The sequence below is a fragment of the Nomascus leucogenys genome, chromosome 2 (genome assembly GCF_006542625.1).
Source record: "Nomascus leucogenys isolate Asia chromosome 2, Asia_NLE_v1, whole genome shotgun sequence".
Lineage (NCBI taxonomy): Eukaryota > Metazoa > Chordata > Mammalia > Primates > Hylobatidae > Nomascus > Nomascus leucogenys.
The window spans coordinates 66,555,114-66,569,513 of record NC_044382.1 but is presented as its reverse complement, the minus strand read 5'-3'; the positions used below and the strand labels follow the sequence as shown (position 1 = coordinate 66,569,513).

At 36.0% G+C, this 14,400-nt stretch overlaps 1 protein-coding gene across 7 annotated transcripts in view; it reads right to left on the bottom strand.

The window, feature by feature from the left end:
• Positions 1-14,400, bottom strand: part of RPGRIP1L (RPGRIP1 like) — a 101,412-nt gene that overhangs the window by 82,964 nt on the left and 4,048 nt on the right. For all 7 annotated transcript variants that reach the window (XM_012504631.2, XM_030796972.1, XM_030796997.1 and 4 more), the window contains exons 3-6: positions 13,198-13,342; positions 9,115-9,413; positions 4,949-5,051; positions 3,505-3,648 (exon numbers count right to left, since the gene is read on the bottom strand). In XM_012504631.2, the coding sequence (XP_012360085.2) occupies positions 3,505-3,648; positions 4,949-5,051; positions 9,115-9,413; positions 13,198-13,342 (691 nt within the window). The remainder of the gene's footprint in view (positions 1-3,504; positions 3,649-4,948; positions 5,052-9,114; positions 9,414-13,197; positions 13,343-14,400) is intronic.

Sequence of the window (14,400 nt, the reverse complement as noted above, 5' to 3'; positions counted from 1 at the left end):
GTGCAAAAATCACAAGCATTCTTATACACCAATAACAGACTAACAGAGAGCCAAATCATGAGTGAACTCCCATTCACAATTGCTTCAAAGAGAATAAAATACCTAGGAATCCAACTTACAAGGGATGTGAAGGACCTCTTCAAGGAGAACTACAAACCACTGCTCAATGAAATAAAAGAGGATACAAACAAATGGAAGAACATTCCATGCTCATAGGTAGGAAGAATCAATACTGTGAAAATGGCCATACTGCCCAAAGTCATTTATAGATTCAATGCCATCCCCATCAAGCTACCAATGACTTTCTTCACAGAATTGGAAAAAACTACTTTAAAGTTCATATGGAACCAAAAAAGAGCCCGCATCGCCAAGTCAATCCTAAGCCAAAAGAACAAAGCTGGAGGCATCATGCTACCTGACTTCAAACTATACTACAAGGCTACAGTAACCAAAACAGCATGGTACTGGTACCAAAACAGAGATATAGATCAATGGAACAGAACAGAGCCCTCAGAAATAATGCCGCATATCTACAACTATCTGATCTTTGACAAACCTGACAAAAACAAGCAATGGGGAAAGGATTCCCTATTTAATAAATGGTGCTGGGAAAACTGGCTAGCCATATGTAGAAGGCTGAAACTGGATCCCTTCCTTACACCTTATACAAAAATTAATTCAAGATGGATTACAGACTTAAATGTTAGACCTAAAACCATAAAAACCCTAGAAGAAAACCCAGGCAATACCATTTACGACATAGGCATGGGCAAGGACTTCATGTCTAAAACACCAAAAGCAATGGCAACAAAAGCCAAAATTGACAAATGGGATCTAATTAAACTAAAGAGCTTCTGCACAGCAAAAGAAACTACCATCAGAGTGAACAGGCAACCTACAGAATGGGAGAAAATTTTTGCAATCTACTCATCTGACAAAGGGCTAATATCCAGAATCTACAATGAACTCAAACAAATTTAGAAGAAAAAAACCAACAACTCCATCAAAAAGTGGGCGAAGGATATGAAGAGACACTTCTCAAAAGAAGACATTTATGCAGCCAAAAGACACATGAAAAAATGCTCATCACCACTGGCCATCAGAGAAATGCAAATCAAAACCACAATGAGATACCATCTCACACCAGTTAGAATGGCCATCATTAAAAAGTCAGGAAACAACAGGTGCTGGAGAGGATGTGGAGAAACAGGAACACTTTTACACTGTTGGTGGGACTGGAAACTAGTTCAACCATTGTGGAAGTCAGTGTGGCGATTCTTCAGGGATCTAGAACTAGAAATACCATTTGACCCAGCCAACCCATTACTGGGTATATACCCAAAGGATTATAAAACATGCTGCTATAAAGATACATGCACACGTATGTTTATTGCGGCACTATTCACAATAGCAAAGACTTGGAACCAACCCAAATGTCCAACAATGATAGACTGGATTAACAAAATGTATCACATATACACCATGGAATACTATGCAGCCATAAAAATGATGAGTTCATGTCCTTTGTAGGGACATGGATGAAGCTGGAAACCATCATTCTCAGCAAACTATCGCAAGGACAAAAAACCAAACACTACATGTTCTCACTCATAGGTGGGAATTGAACAATGAGAACACATGGACACAGGAAGGGGAACATCACACACTGGGGCGTGTTGTGGGGTGGGGGTAGGGGGGAGGGATAGCATTAGGAGATATACCTAATGCTAAAAGACGAGTTAATGGGTACAGCACACCAACATGGCACATGTATACATATGTAACTAACCTGCATGCTGTGCACATGTACCCTAAAACTTAAATTATAATAATAATAAAATTAAAAAAAAGAAAACCTAGGTGATATCATTCAGGATATAGGCATGGGCAAAGATTTCACAATGAAGATGCCAAAAGCAATTGCAGCAAAAGCCAAATTGACAAATGGGATCTAATTAAACTAAATAGTTTCTGCACAGCAAAAGAAACTATGAACAGAGTAAACAGACAACCTACAGAATAGGAGAAAATTTCTGCAATCTATCCATCTGACAAAGATCTAATATCCAGCATCTAGAAGGAACTTAAACAAATTTACAAGAAAAAAAAAGCCAAACAACCCCATTACGAAGTGGGCAAAGGACATGAACAGACACTTCTCAAAAGAAGACATAATGTGGCCAAAAAAAAAAACATAAAAAAAAAAAGCTCAACATCACTGATCATTAGAGAAATGCAAGCCAAAACCACAATGAGGTACCATCTCACACCAGTCAGACTGGTGAGTCAAAAAACAACAGATGCTGGTAAGGTTATGGAGAAAAAGGAACACTTTTACACTGTTGGTGGGAGTGTAATTTGGTTCAACCATTGTGTAAGACTGTGTGGCGATTCCGCAAAGACCTATAGGCAGAAATACCATTCGATGAGGAAATCCCATTACTGGGTATATACCCAAAGGAATATAAATCGTTCTATTATAAAGACACATGCACACGTATGTTCATTGCAGTACCAGTCACAATAGCAAAGATATGAAATTGACCTAAATGCCCATCAATGATAGGCTAGATAAAGAGAATGGAATACTATGCAGCCATAAAAAAGAATAAGATCTTGGCCTTTGCAGGGACATGGATGGAGTCAGAGGCCATTATCCTTCACAAGCTAATGCAGAAACAGGAAACCAAACACTGCATGTTCTCACTTTAAGTGAGAGCTAAATGAGAACACATGGACACATAGGGTAGGGGGAACAACACACACTGGGGCCTGTCAGAGGGTGAAGGGTGGGAGGAGGGAAATCATCAGGAAGAATAGCTAGTGGACGCTGGGCTTAATATCTGGGTGACGGGATTATCTGTGCAGCAAACCACCATGGCACACGTTTACCTATGTAACAAACCTGCACATCCTGTACATGTACCCCTGAACTTAAAAGTTGGAAATTATAAAAAAAAAAGTTTTTTAATGTCATAGACGAAAAGGAAGCAAGGAGACTATCTACAGGTCCAACTGTAATCTTATCACAGCCAACAGATTGCAGTCCAAACTTGGAATATTAGGGATCTTTTTGGGATTACAAACGTGTACCACATTATGGAATTTACTATCTTTTAAGGTTGAAAAAAGTAATGCTGGACTTACGTATAAGATATGCCAACAGCTGAGTTCTTGTCACCCATACTTCTCTCAGTAGTTATAATCAAATGGTATCAGAACTTCCTGCAATCTTGGCAAATGGGGTAAATGAACAGAGAAAACAAGATGAGGGTGATTTCCACCCATCGGAAGCTGCTTAAAAGCACAGCAGGTTAGGGAAAGCTGTCTTTAGACTAGAGTTCTTGACAGCAGTTAGTAGATCGAGCATAGGCTTATATGAAGAATGTTAAGTAAAAACATGATTTTTAAATAGACTAGGTAAACTTATTCTTTTATGGCACATGATAAAGTATTTTAAACTAATTTTGACCTTATCAAAGTGATATTTCTGTTTTAACATACCTTTGATCTGTAGCTTGCTGTTCTCGAAGCTGAAGAAGAGATAACTCAATTTCATTTTCTTTTCTCCTCAACTGAGTTTTCAGGATCTCAGCCAAGTGCTCTAACTCCTCTATCTGGCCTCTTTGTGACTGAATAACGTTTTCTCTGAAATAAAGAGCCTTTGTAAGAACTTGTAGTTTGAGGAAAAGTTTTCAGTAGTTAAGATCAGTGCAAAGAAACTTCTTCATGAAAAAGAGCAAGCAGAAGTTAAAAAATTTAGCTTAAGTGCCTCTGCACACAGTGAAATAGTAGCAGATTAAATGTGATGATTTGGAAATACATATGGAACAATGCAAGATACTGCTTTTTAAAGATAATGTCCTAGGCAATGGATTGGACTTTGGTTTGATTCAATTGAGTAAGTATTTATTGTGGAGTACACCTACTATGTATGCCACAATCTGGTCTTCAGAATATTTATATGCCTTTGTTCTTTCGTATGTGCACATGTGCTTATAACACCCAAATTAACACTTCAGAGAGAGGTGGCAGGAAATTTGCCAAATACAACTCAGTGGTCTCTGGCATGCATTTTTCTCTATCATGTCTGGCAGCATCATACTGCAATGAGTCTCAGGAACTGGTATAAACGTTGGCTTTTCAGGTGATCATCAGGTAACAAGATTATGTCTAGTCTTTTATTTTCCTGCAGGCTAATCATTACTGTAACTGCTATTAAAAATGTTAAAAAAATTTGAAGACCATATTATTCTTAAGCAACTATCTTAAGTATGATACTGTGTGCCATGTTTTCTTCTCTCATGAAGTATTGTTACTTTTTGATGATCCAGGTGAAGGCTTAAAGTGGAACCTTAGCTTCATTTGTGTAACTCACAGACACTGAAACCATGAGGCTTGGATTAACTAGAAAAGTAAGCTAAATGTGGCAGAAGTAACTTTTTTGAAACCATGATATGATGAAGAATGCAGTGCCACAGAATCATACGAAAACAAAATCTGAAATCCATATGTATCTAATAACTCCAAACTTTGATGCCACTCCCCAATTCTTTATTTTTTTTTAACCAAGAAAAGGGCTAATTGATTCAGGATCTAAAAAAATTACCTGTGATTTTCTGGGAATAAAAATGTTGCCTCTAAATCTTACACTATTCTAACTGACTAGACTTTATGCCATTCCTATGAGGGTAAAATTATAATAAAGAAGACTATTCTATAAATCCTTCCACTGAGGCAGCTGGATAAGTTCTTCATTTTCCTTTTTCTGAGAACATGTTATATAACATCTGTTGTTACCCTACAGAACATAGCTGTATTTCAGTGGAGCAAACTGTTTACATATAGCCCAGTTTGGTTTAAAATAAAGGAAAGGGAAGGATAAAAAAAAAAAAAAAGACATTATCAATAACCAAAGTTCTCAAATGACCACAAAAAGAACACATACAAATTTCTTATTTCTCCTCTGGCTTCTTCAAGTAAACTGTTGCCATATTTTGTAAACATGGGATGTAGAGTTTCTGCTACATCTACATCTTGGAATTTTATACCTAAAAACAAAGTAATAAAATATGATTATAGAATTGAAGTTAGAAAAGAAGGATGTTTGATTTGCTATAATAAGGATATTTATAATAAAATCTCTTATTAAGTATTAAGAGGTATGTGTTTTATAGTACATAGAATTAGAAATACACTGCCAAAGGAAATATGTGATCTCAGCCACCAGTAGGCATTAAATAAAACACAGCAGCAAGTATTGCTCATTTTACAAATCCACCTAGAAATCAAATTACCTAGAAATAATTTTATTCAACTTAAGATTTAGACTCCTGCAGTAATTTCTGAAATAAATCAGTCTTCTATTCAAGTTTTAACAATGTAAATAGGTTATAAAAACTTGATTTTTCCCCAGTGTTTGTGATAAGGGTTTTTTTAATTTTTAAATTACTCATTCATATTCCTTGCCCTTAAATGTTTAAGTAAAAATGTTTTCTGTATTTTGATTTATTCCACCCCAATAAGAAAATCCCTATTTACGAAAAGGTACTTTGAGAATGGATCATCGCAAGAATTCCTTTAAATAAAACATTTCCCTGCTGCACTTAAAATATAATTTTTCTTATAGAAATCTGTAGAATTTTACAAAGACAGTCCCATTGTTTAAAAAAAGGCATATTCTTAATTATGTGAGTTATTTTACATTTATAGAATAACTAAATATTAGAGTTTAAGGTAGATAAAGCATTGCAGATGATTAAGGTTTTTAAATGGAGAACAAAACAACAGATTTATTCCTTTAGAAAAGTTAACTTTTTAAAAGTGAGATTTAATTGCTCTGCATATTCTCAGTAAAGAGAAAATTAAAAAAAAAAGAGAATTTTAACTAGAATAATGGAACTATTACTTGCTCTTTAAAAAGTAGTCAATATCTGTTGCTGTAATCCTGAAGAATAGAAAAGGCTCTGCCTAAAACATTAAAATAGTTTACTGTGTTAGAATTTGCCAATTATATTATTTTGGCAGTAATGCTAATTCTTATGCTTTTCCTACAATATCATGAAAAAATTCAACATTACTAGTGGAAATAAAAAATAATCAAAACACATCTTAAAACTTACAGTCTCATGGTGATTTGCCAATGGCTATATATATATATATATATATAACCTTTTAAAGATTGATACATAATATTTGTACATATCATTGGGGTACATGTGGTATTTTGATGCATGCATACAATGTGTAATGATCCAATCAGGGTATTTAGGATATCCATCACCTTGACCATTTATCATCTGTGTTGGGAATATTTCAAATCTCTTCTGGATATTTTTAAATATTCAGTATGCTGTTGTTGCCTATAGACACTCTACTGTGCCATAAAACGCTAGAACTTTTTCTTATTCTTTCTATCTAACTGTATCTATGTGCCCATTAACCAACCTCCTTTCATCCTCCCCAGTGCCCCATACTCTTCCCAGCCTCTAGTAACTATCATTCTACTCTCTACCAATGGTTACATTTCAAAACCTTTGCTTTACAAAAATCTTTGTTCCATTGGTTCCTCACAGTAAGTATTATTTCTATATTACATTGATCACACATTTAGCCAGTGCTTTCCATCCTTTATCCTGACAAGGCACAAACAGAAAACAGTAGTATTTGTACAGCAGCTTGATGGTAAAGGTTGCTTGTGGCCAGAGAGGGGTTTTAGGGTTCTTAGCCAGCCATCCCAGGCTGAGATATTTTCCTGACAAGTCTGGCCTGTCTCAGCCTCAAAGGTAGTCCTGGAAACCCTGTTAAGGTGTCAGTTTTGGTAATGATGCTTCAAGTTTACTCATAAAGATGGATTAAGAAAGTATTCATCACTACTTAACGCTTTGTGTCACTTTCATGTCCTGAACTCTATCCTGAACAGTGAGAAAGGTCTGAATCACCAAGAAAGTACAAATGTAAGGAGAAATTAAAGTATGTAGTTATGTTTTTAAACGTCTGCTGATCTGTGGCTCTTAATTTCACTATAGGGAGAAACTTCCAGCAAACTCTCCTGTCTGAACAGCAATTTATAGCACTAGGTTAGCTTGCCATTTTAATTAACATTGACAATATTATGATTTTATCAAAGAGAAAGTCAAAACTGATTTTTCTCTTCCTAAAGACACTTAAAAGCATGAATAATACAGAAACAAAACTTTGTTTTTTTTGCGTCAAATGATCTAATAAGACTTCAGTTTAGATTTAATGTAAAATCTGGGCATTACAGACTTATTTATTTTTGAGACCGAGTCTCCTCTGTCGCTCAGGTTGGAGTGCAATGGTGCAATCTCGGCTCACTGCAACCTCCGCCTCCCGGGTTCAAGCGATTCTCCTGCCTCAGCTTCCCGAGTAGCTGGGATTACAGGTGCGTGCCACCAAGCCCAGCTAATTTTTTGTATTTTTAGTAGAGATGGGGTTTCACTGTGTTGGCCAGGATGGTCTCGATCTCCAGACCTTGTGATCCGCCCACCTTGACCTCCCAAAGTGCTGGGATTATAGACATGAGTCACTGCGCCCGGCCTAGACTTACTTATTTTTAGAGACAGTGTCTCACTATGTCGCCCAGGCTGGACTCCTGGGCTCAAGTAATCCTCCCACCTCAGCTTCTCGAGGACTTTAGGTGTACACCATTGTGCCTAGCTTGAACATTATTTTTATTTAGTATAAAAGATCTTGCAGACTTTAGAGATCATCTTGCCCAGTTCCTGTTCCAGATGGCACAACTAAGGTTCAGAGAGGGATAGGTCACTTTAAAGGTAAAATATATTATTGTGGGAGCTACCATCTCCTGATCTCTTACCTAAGCTGGATTATTATCACTCCATTTTACAGATGGGGAAAATGAGGCTGAGGTCAGTATTATCTTCCATGTAAAAAAATTAATCAGTGGCAGAATGTACTTTCTGATTTATAATTCATTATGCTTACTTTAGTTGTATTCAGAGTCTACTGCCAATCTCACATAGCTAGGAGTAGCCAAGCCCTTTCATCCTGCAGCTGCCTCCTGCCTGTGTGGAGGCCTTATTGACTTCAAAGGAACTCTATCTAGGGAAAAGATAGTGTTAACATTTTGGGTTGGAGAGCAAACTACAACAAATTTTTCTCCCTTTCTGTTCATAGTGGTTTTTTTTTTTTTTTATTCCTCAAAGAATTGAAACTAAAGCTTTACATGCTACTTTATATCCCTAAAAATGTTTGGTCTTTACGTAAAGTATATTCTAAACAAAAACCAATTAGAGCTAAAACCTAATTTCCTTTCCTAGTAGTTGAAATTTTAAAAATGTTACTTAAGATATTTATTGAATTGTGGTTCCATTATAATGAAGTTTCTCTGTGGGTGAAGAGAATTGAAAATTTTTATTAGAAATATTTAGGTTCTATATTGAGTCTTGTCTACACAATTGAATTACTTTGCAACTTGGGTACATTTCAGGTTATTAATTTTTAAAGTGAATAACGTGATTGGCCTACGATCATTTTTAGAGATGGAAGAGACCTTTATCGTCACTTGTTTCAATCCTTTTACTTTACATGTAAAGAAAACTCAGGGTCAGATTGATTAGGAGACTTGTGTAAGGTCACCAGCTAGTAAGCGGAGAAATAAGCATCCAACTTTTTAAACCCCTGGTTACATGCACATGTCATATCATGCTACTGCCATCCAATGAGAAAGATTTCAACACTTTTGCAAATTTTCAAAAAGGTCTTTGGATGAAGAACTTAAATGTGATCATTCAATACAGTAAATGTGGTCACATGTAAGCAAACTAGCTAGTTTCCCCACCTGCCTGAGTACAGTGGGTTTAACCAACCCAAACTCAGTTCAACTCATTTTACTTAGTTTCACACATCTCTTATATTAAGGTTATGTGGAATGTTTTTACTAAACAAATTTGAGACTGATCTAGTGATTCTTAAATAATCTTCATTGACAATATTATTTTATCAAAGAGAAAGTCAAAAACTATTTTTCTCTTCCTAAAGACACTTAAAAGCATGAATAACACAGAAGTAAAACTTTGTGTTTTTTTTAGTGTTAAACAATCTAATAAGATAACATAAGCTTTGTTTTACCTTTCCTGGGGCATTCCTGTAAACCTGCATTTTCATTTGCTTTTCTACGCCCAGTGTTAATACGAGATTGTACATTATTGTATGGAGTCTGCCTGTAACCCTGGGTTTGAAGTTGCTGTTTGGCTGAAATCAGTCTGTTTTTGAGGGCTTCATTTTGCTTTTCAAGCTCATGAACTTTCTCTTGCAGCTGCTCAATCATTTCTTCCATTTCCACATCTCGTCCCAGCCGCTTGGGGCCGCCACCAACCCGCTCATATCTTTTCTTGTCATTAACTAGCCGTATTAACTTGGTGGCCATTCTGGGGAAATAATAAAAAGATGAAAAGGAATGTGAGAAGTCAGCATAAAATGCATTCTGTTGAAAGGAACATAATCACTGTGAAGACTTGAGTGCAGAACCTGAATAATAAATTTCACGTTTTGATGTAACTATTACTGCCTGTGAAGAATCCTTTGATGATAATTGAAACCACTGGGCAACAATCTGCTTTATAGCACTGACAAATAACAGTTTCCTAAGGCTTATCATTTAAGGTCAGTAAAGAGAGGACACATATTTACTCCATATGTTCCTGAAATGCAATTTTTAACGCATGACCTTATATAGGAATGCTGTATGCACTTAAGTGTAGTTACAGATTGTGGATGTGGTGGGTTATATCTGCAATCCACAGTAAGTTAAAACTTTTGAAAAGTGTGTTAAGACTGTGCAGCATTTAGGTAATATATTGTTTTCAGTTTCTCCAGGATTAAGACACACTATAAATATAAAAATGTTAGAATGCATAAATGCACACATATAAAGCCCAATGAAAAATTCAAAAGAAACCAAAATGCACCAATAAATGTTGCTTAGTGCTCAAGAAACACTTGTGTTTAATGGTAAAAAATAATTAGATGCAAAAGTATCATTTTAATGCTATCTTTAAATTTGGACATAAATTGTACTTTTGACATTCAGGAGTTTATACCTTTGATTCTTTTAAGTTTTGATAGAAACTGGTTAGAAAGAACAAAAGACAGAAAGGGCACATGGGGGTGATGTAATATACACGTACGGAAAACATGCCTGACAGTGAATGGAAAAATCTTGGCAGGACAAGAAAGAAAAGGTGGCTTTGATGAGAGACACAAGTTCAAGACTTTACAAAATTGGTCGCACATCTTCAATAGCTGATTCTAGTTTATAGTGAATCTATTTTTATAAAGACCCAGACAGGAGATTGAAAATAAAAACACACTTCATTTTTCTTTAAATGGGTTTTGCTTTATTTTAGCGTGGTTATGGACAGAAGCTTTTACTTAAGGGAACAAAAGTGAAATAAAAAAATCCTTAATAGCTTTGGGATGTCATAGAACAACCTTTTTTCTGCCCTAAGCAGAGTCCGCTGTAAATGCGGTAGTAATACATGTCTATCCACACTCTGGCTACTCGGCCTACAGCATGTGGCATCAGGGAGAGCTATGCACAACATAATCAGTTAAGATTGTTTTCTCTTTCCCTTGAGGCACATCCATTAAGCATGCTTTATAAAGGATATAGGATAATAAAAACCAAGATCCAAGAGTACCACAAACACTCTAGTAAAATAATCAATGGATTCGTTCATTTTCCACCTAATTCCGAGAATGATATATCACTGGGAAATTTGGCCAGGTATCACAGTCCAAGACGGCCACACACTCTACCTAGCCCTTTAATGAGTTTAGGGTCCTAAGCCCCACCCAATGGCCTGTGCTTTTTTATAAAAGTAAGGTTGTCATACGAATGACATGTCAACCTAAATATCTGAATTTTCTGTTACAGAGAGACTTTCACACAGATATATAGATTACATTCAAAAGAAAGACACAGATTTAATATAAAAAGGCAGTTAACACCCAGATAAAAATAAATGACCCTAATTTTTAAGGCAGGGTATCTTTAAATTCTTCAAATGATGTTCAAATAAACTTTGTCAAGAAACATGATTGCATCTGTTTGTCTCGTAATAGCCATACATTCCATTTGTTGGATTTGATTATTTTATCATATTAATGAATCATACGTGATCTGGCAGAGTCTGAGTGCTTATTTAAAAAGGTAGTTTTGACTAGATGAGGTGGCTCACGGCTGTAATCCCAACACTTTGGGAGGCCAAGGCAGGCGGATCAACTGAGGTCAGGAGTTCATTTGAGACCCCAGCCAACGTAGTGAAACCCCATCTCTACTAAAACATAAAAATTAGCCAGGTGTGGTGGCAGGCAACTGTGATCCCAGCTACTCGGGAGGCTGAGGCAGGAGAATCGCTTGAACCCGGGAGGCGGTTTGCAGTGAGCCAAGATCGTACCACTGCACTCCAGCCTGGGCAACAGAGACTTCCTCTCAAAAAATAAATAAATAATTAAAAAATTAAAACATAAAAAGGTAGTTTATAAAATCTACACTTATAGAAAATAAACTATTTCCCTTTTTTTTTTTTAGACAGAGTTTCGCTCTTACTGCCCAAGCTCATTCCAATGGCACGATCTCGGCTCTCTGCAACCTCTGCCTCCAGGGTTCAAGCAATTTTCCTGCCTCAGCCTCCGAGTAGCTAGGATTACAGGCTTGCACCACCACGCCCAGCTAATTTTTTGTATTTTTAGTAGAAACGGGGTTTCATCATGTTAGCCAGGCTGGTCTTGAACTCCTGACCTCAGGTGATCCGCCTGCCTCAGCCTCCCAAAGTGCTGGGATTACAGGCGTGAGCCACTGTGCCTGGTCTATTTACTTCTTAAGGATAAATTTAAAGACAGTTCTACCCATGTATCTAGGTCACAGTGGTGTGAGATTGAGAGGCATTTAGAGCTTTTGGGTTATAGTGTTCATTGGATCATTATTCTCGTAGCTAAGTAAAATAAACTTCCAGGAGGTTAAATGGCTTGAACATACATACCATAGGCTAGTGGCAGAGAGATAACAGAATGCATACATACAACTTGATTCCTAGCTCAGTCCTTTTCCTGTTAAACTACATGGCTCATTATTCAGTTGTTTTTTATTTTCTGGATATGACAAATTACTAATGAGGTCAAGGATGTGAATTCAATTCTTTTACTGACCGATTAGGCTTAGAAAGAAAAAAATTGTTAGGTGGTCATAGCAGACTACATGCCTCATTCTGACTGGCTGATGTGTGTGGGATAATGGTCAGAAAAGGAATCAGGCAAGTGAGTCACAAATCTTGAAAACAGCTATCATCATGACTAAAACCCAACTCAAAGTAAAAGGCCTGCACATAGCAGGTCAGTGGGTTGTTAAAGTCCACAGAGTAGAAACTGAACTGGAACCACCTCCTTAGAATGGATTCTAAGCAGAAAAACCCTATTTTCATTCTTCAATGGTTGTCTCACCTTTTCTTTGAACCTAGAACATAAATATGAATACAGACCTGCTCATGATTACACATCTGAACACACTTTGTTTTTAATGCCGTCCCTTCAGAAGATAGGCACAGCATTTCTGAATAAAAAAGAATGAAAGAGTATCTACTCTTAAGAAATCATTTTTGCCAAGATTTTTTGCACATAAATCGAAAGTGACAATACTGTTTCTTCAGAAACAGTAGAGACTCTTTGAAATCAATATAGAATCTAGTAATAACCCAAGCAAAGTTAAATATGTTCCAGAGACTGAAGTGATGTTTTCATTAGTAAACCCCAAATCTTAAGGAATCGTGCATTCTAACAAGTTAGAATGGTTAGTTACTTTTTAAAACTCTCATTTTAAAATCAAGACATTTAAAAAACAGATGCTTTGGCCATTTGCTTATTAAACTATAAATATTAAGCCAAAAATTATTTATAGATATGATATACTAATGGCACTCTTAGCTATTAGCTTTTTTCTTTTAAACAGCAAATTCAGACATCATAAACACTCATAATCTTTTTGGTTTATTATTCTAGTTTGCGGGATTTTCCATTTTTAAAAATTGTACTTATTTACATCCTGCCTTGTTCCAAACAAGATTCAAGGTGGGGTTTTCAATTAAGTTTATAAAATACCATACCCTCCAAATTTTACTGAGTCAAGAAAAAAACCTAAAAGCTTTTTATCATAACCTTTTAATTTTATCCTCTTGCTTGCGGGCATGCTGTTTAAGTAAAATGTTCTCATCATGCAAACGCAAAAATCTGTCTTCCAGTTCCTCACGACTGACACGTGACACTGCCTGGCGAGACTTCATTGTCCGTGTTGTTGAAGTTTCTGCAAAAATGCCAAGATAATTAACTGTGAGGTTACTTAAAACAGTCTCTAAAAACTCTTGTTATTAATATAATCTCTGATGCACTCATTTGAGATTTTTTCCTTTGTGATCTACAATTAAGATTGCTTTAGAAAATGTAGCATTGTTTACATCAATTATTTAAGGTGAGAATAAAAATCTTTGCTATTAATGCTTTACATACAGTATTAGGAATTTGAACAACAATAGTATCCATTCAAAAATGTATTCAAGTAGCCATTCTTTAAGAATATAAGATGGAATTCTGATTCAATAAAGACTTTTGAATTTACATGCTGAATGTTGTGACAACTAAAAGAGTATCCGAAGGTTATTTTTTTTACAAAGGCAAGAGTAAGAGTAATTTGGTAAACATAATATGACTAAGATATTTTTCTGAGCTATGGGTGTCTTAGAAAACAAACTATAAAAGTTGTAAGACCAAATAAAAAAACCCCTACATTTAAAAATTATCATTTAAAAGCTTCACAAATAATTTCTCTATATACTACCTTATATAAATTTTAAGAACGTTTATACTCTTTAGCATGTGTGTATGACATCTTTTTACAGATGCTTAAATTTAGTATTTTCCATATCATTGTGAAGTAGGTTGATTTTCAACAATTCTCCAATAGAAACAAAGAACAAACTGACAGAGACTAAGGTCCTGTGATAGGTTACTGAGCACAAGAATCGAACTTATAAGTATCAAAACCCAATACATCACTTTGCACACTTAAAAGTTATTTGTATAATACTTGATATTCCCTGAACGATCTGCAGAGCAAAGCTTACACATACTTTTTACTTTTAACAATAAAATCTGTGTAGCCAAAAATTAGCCGGGTGTGGCGGTGCACACCTGTAAACCCAGCTACATGGCGGGCTGAGGCAGGAGAATTGCTTAAACCCGGGAGGCGGAGGTTGTAGTGAGCGGAGATTGCGCCACTGCACTCCAGCCCTGTGTAGCCAAATTTTATCTTTTTCAATAAACAATACATTGACCACTTTCCTGGTTTTCACAGTGGCCATTTAC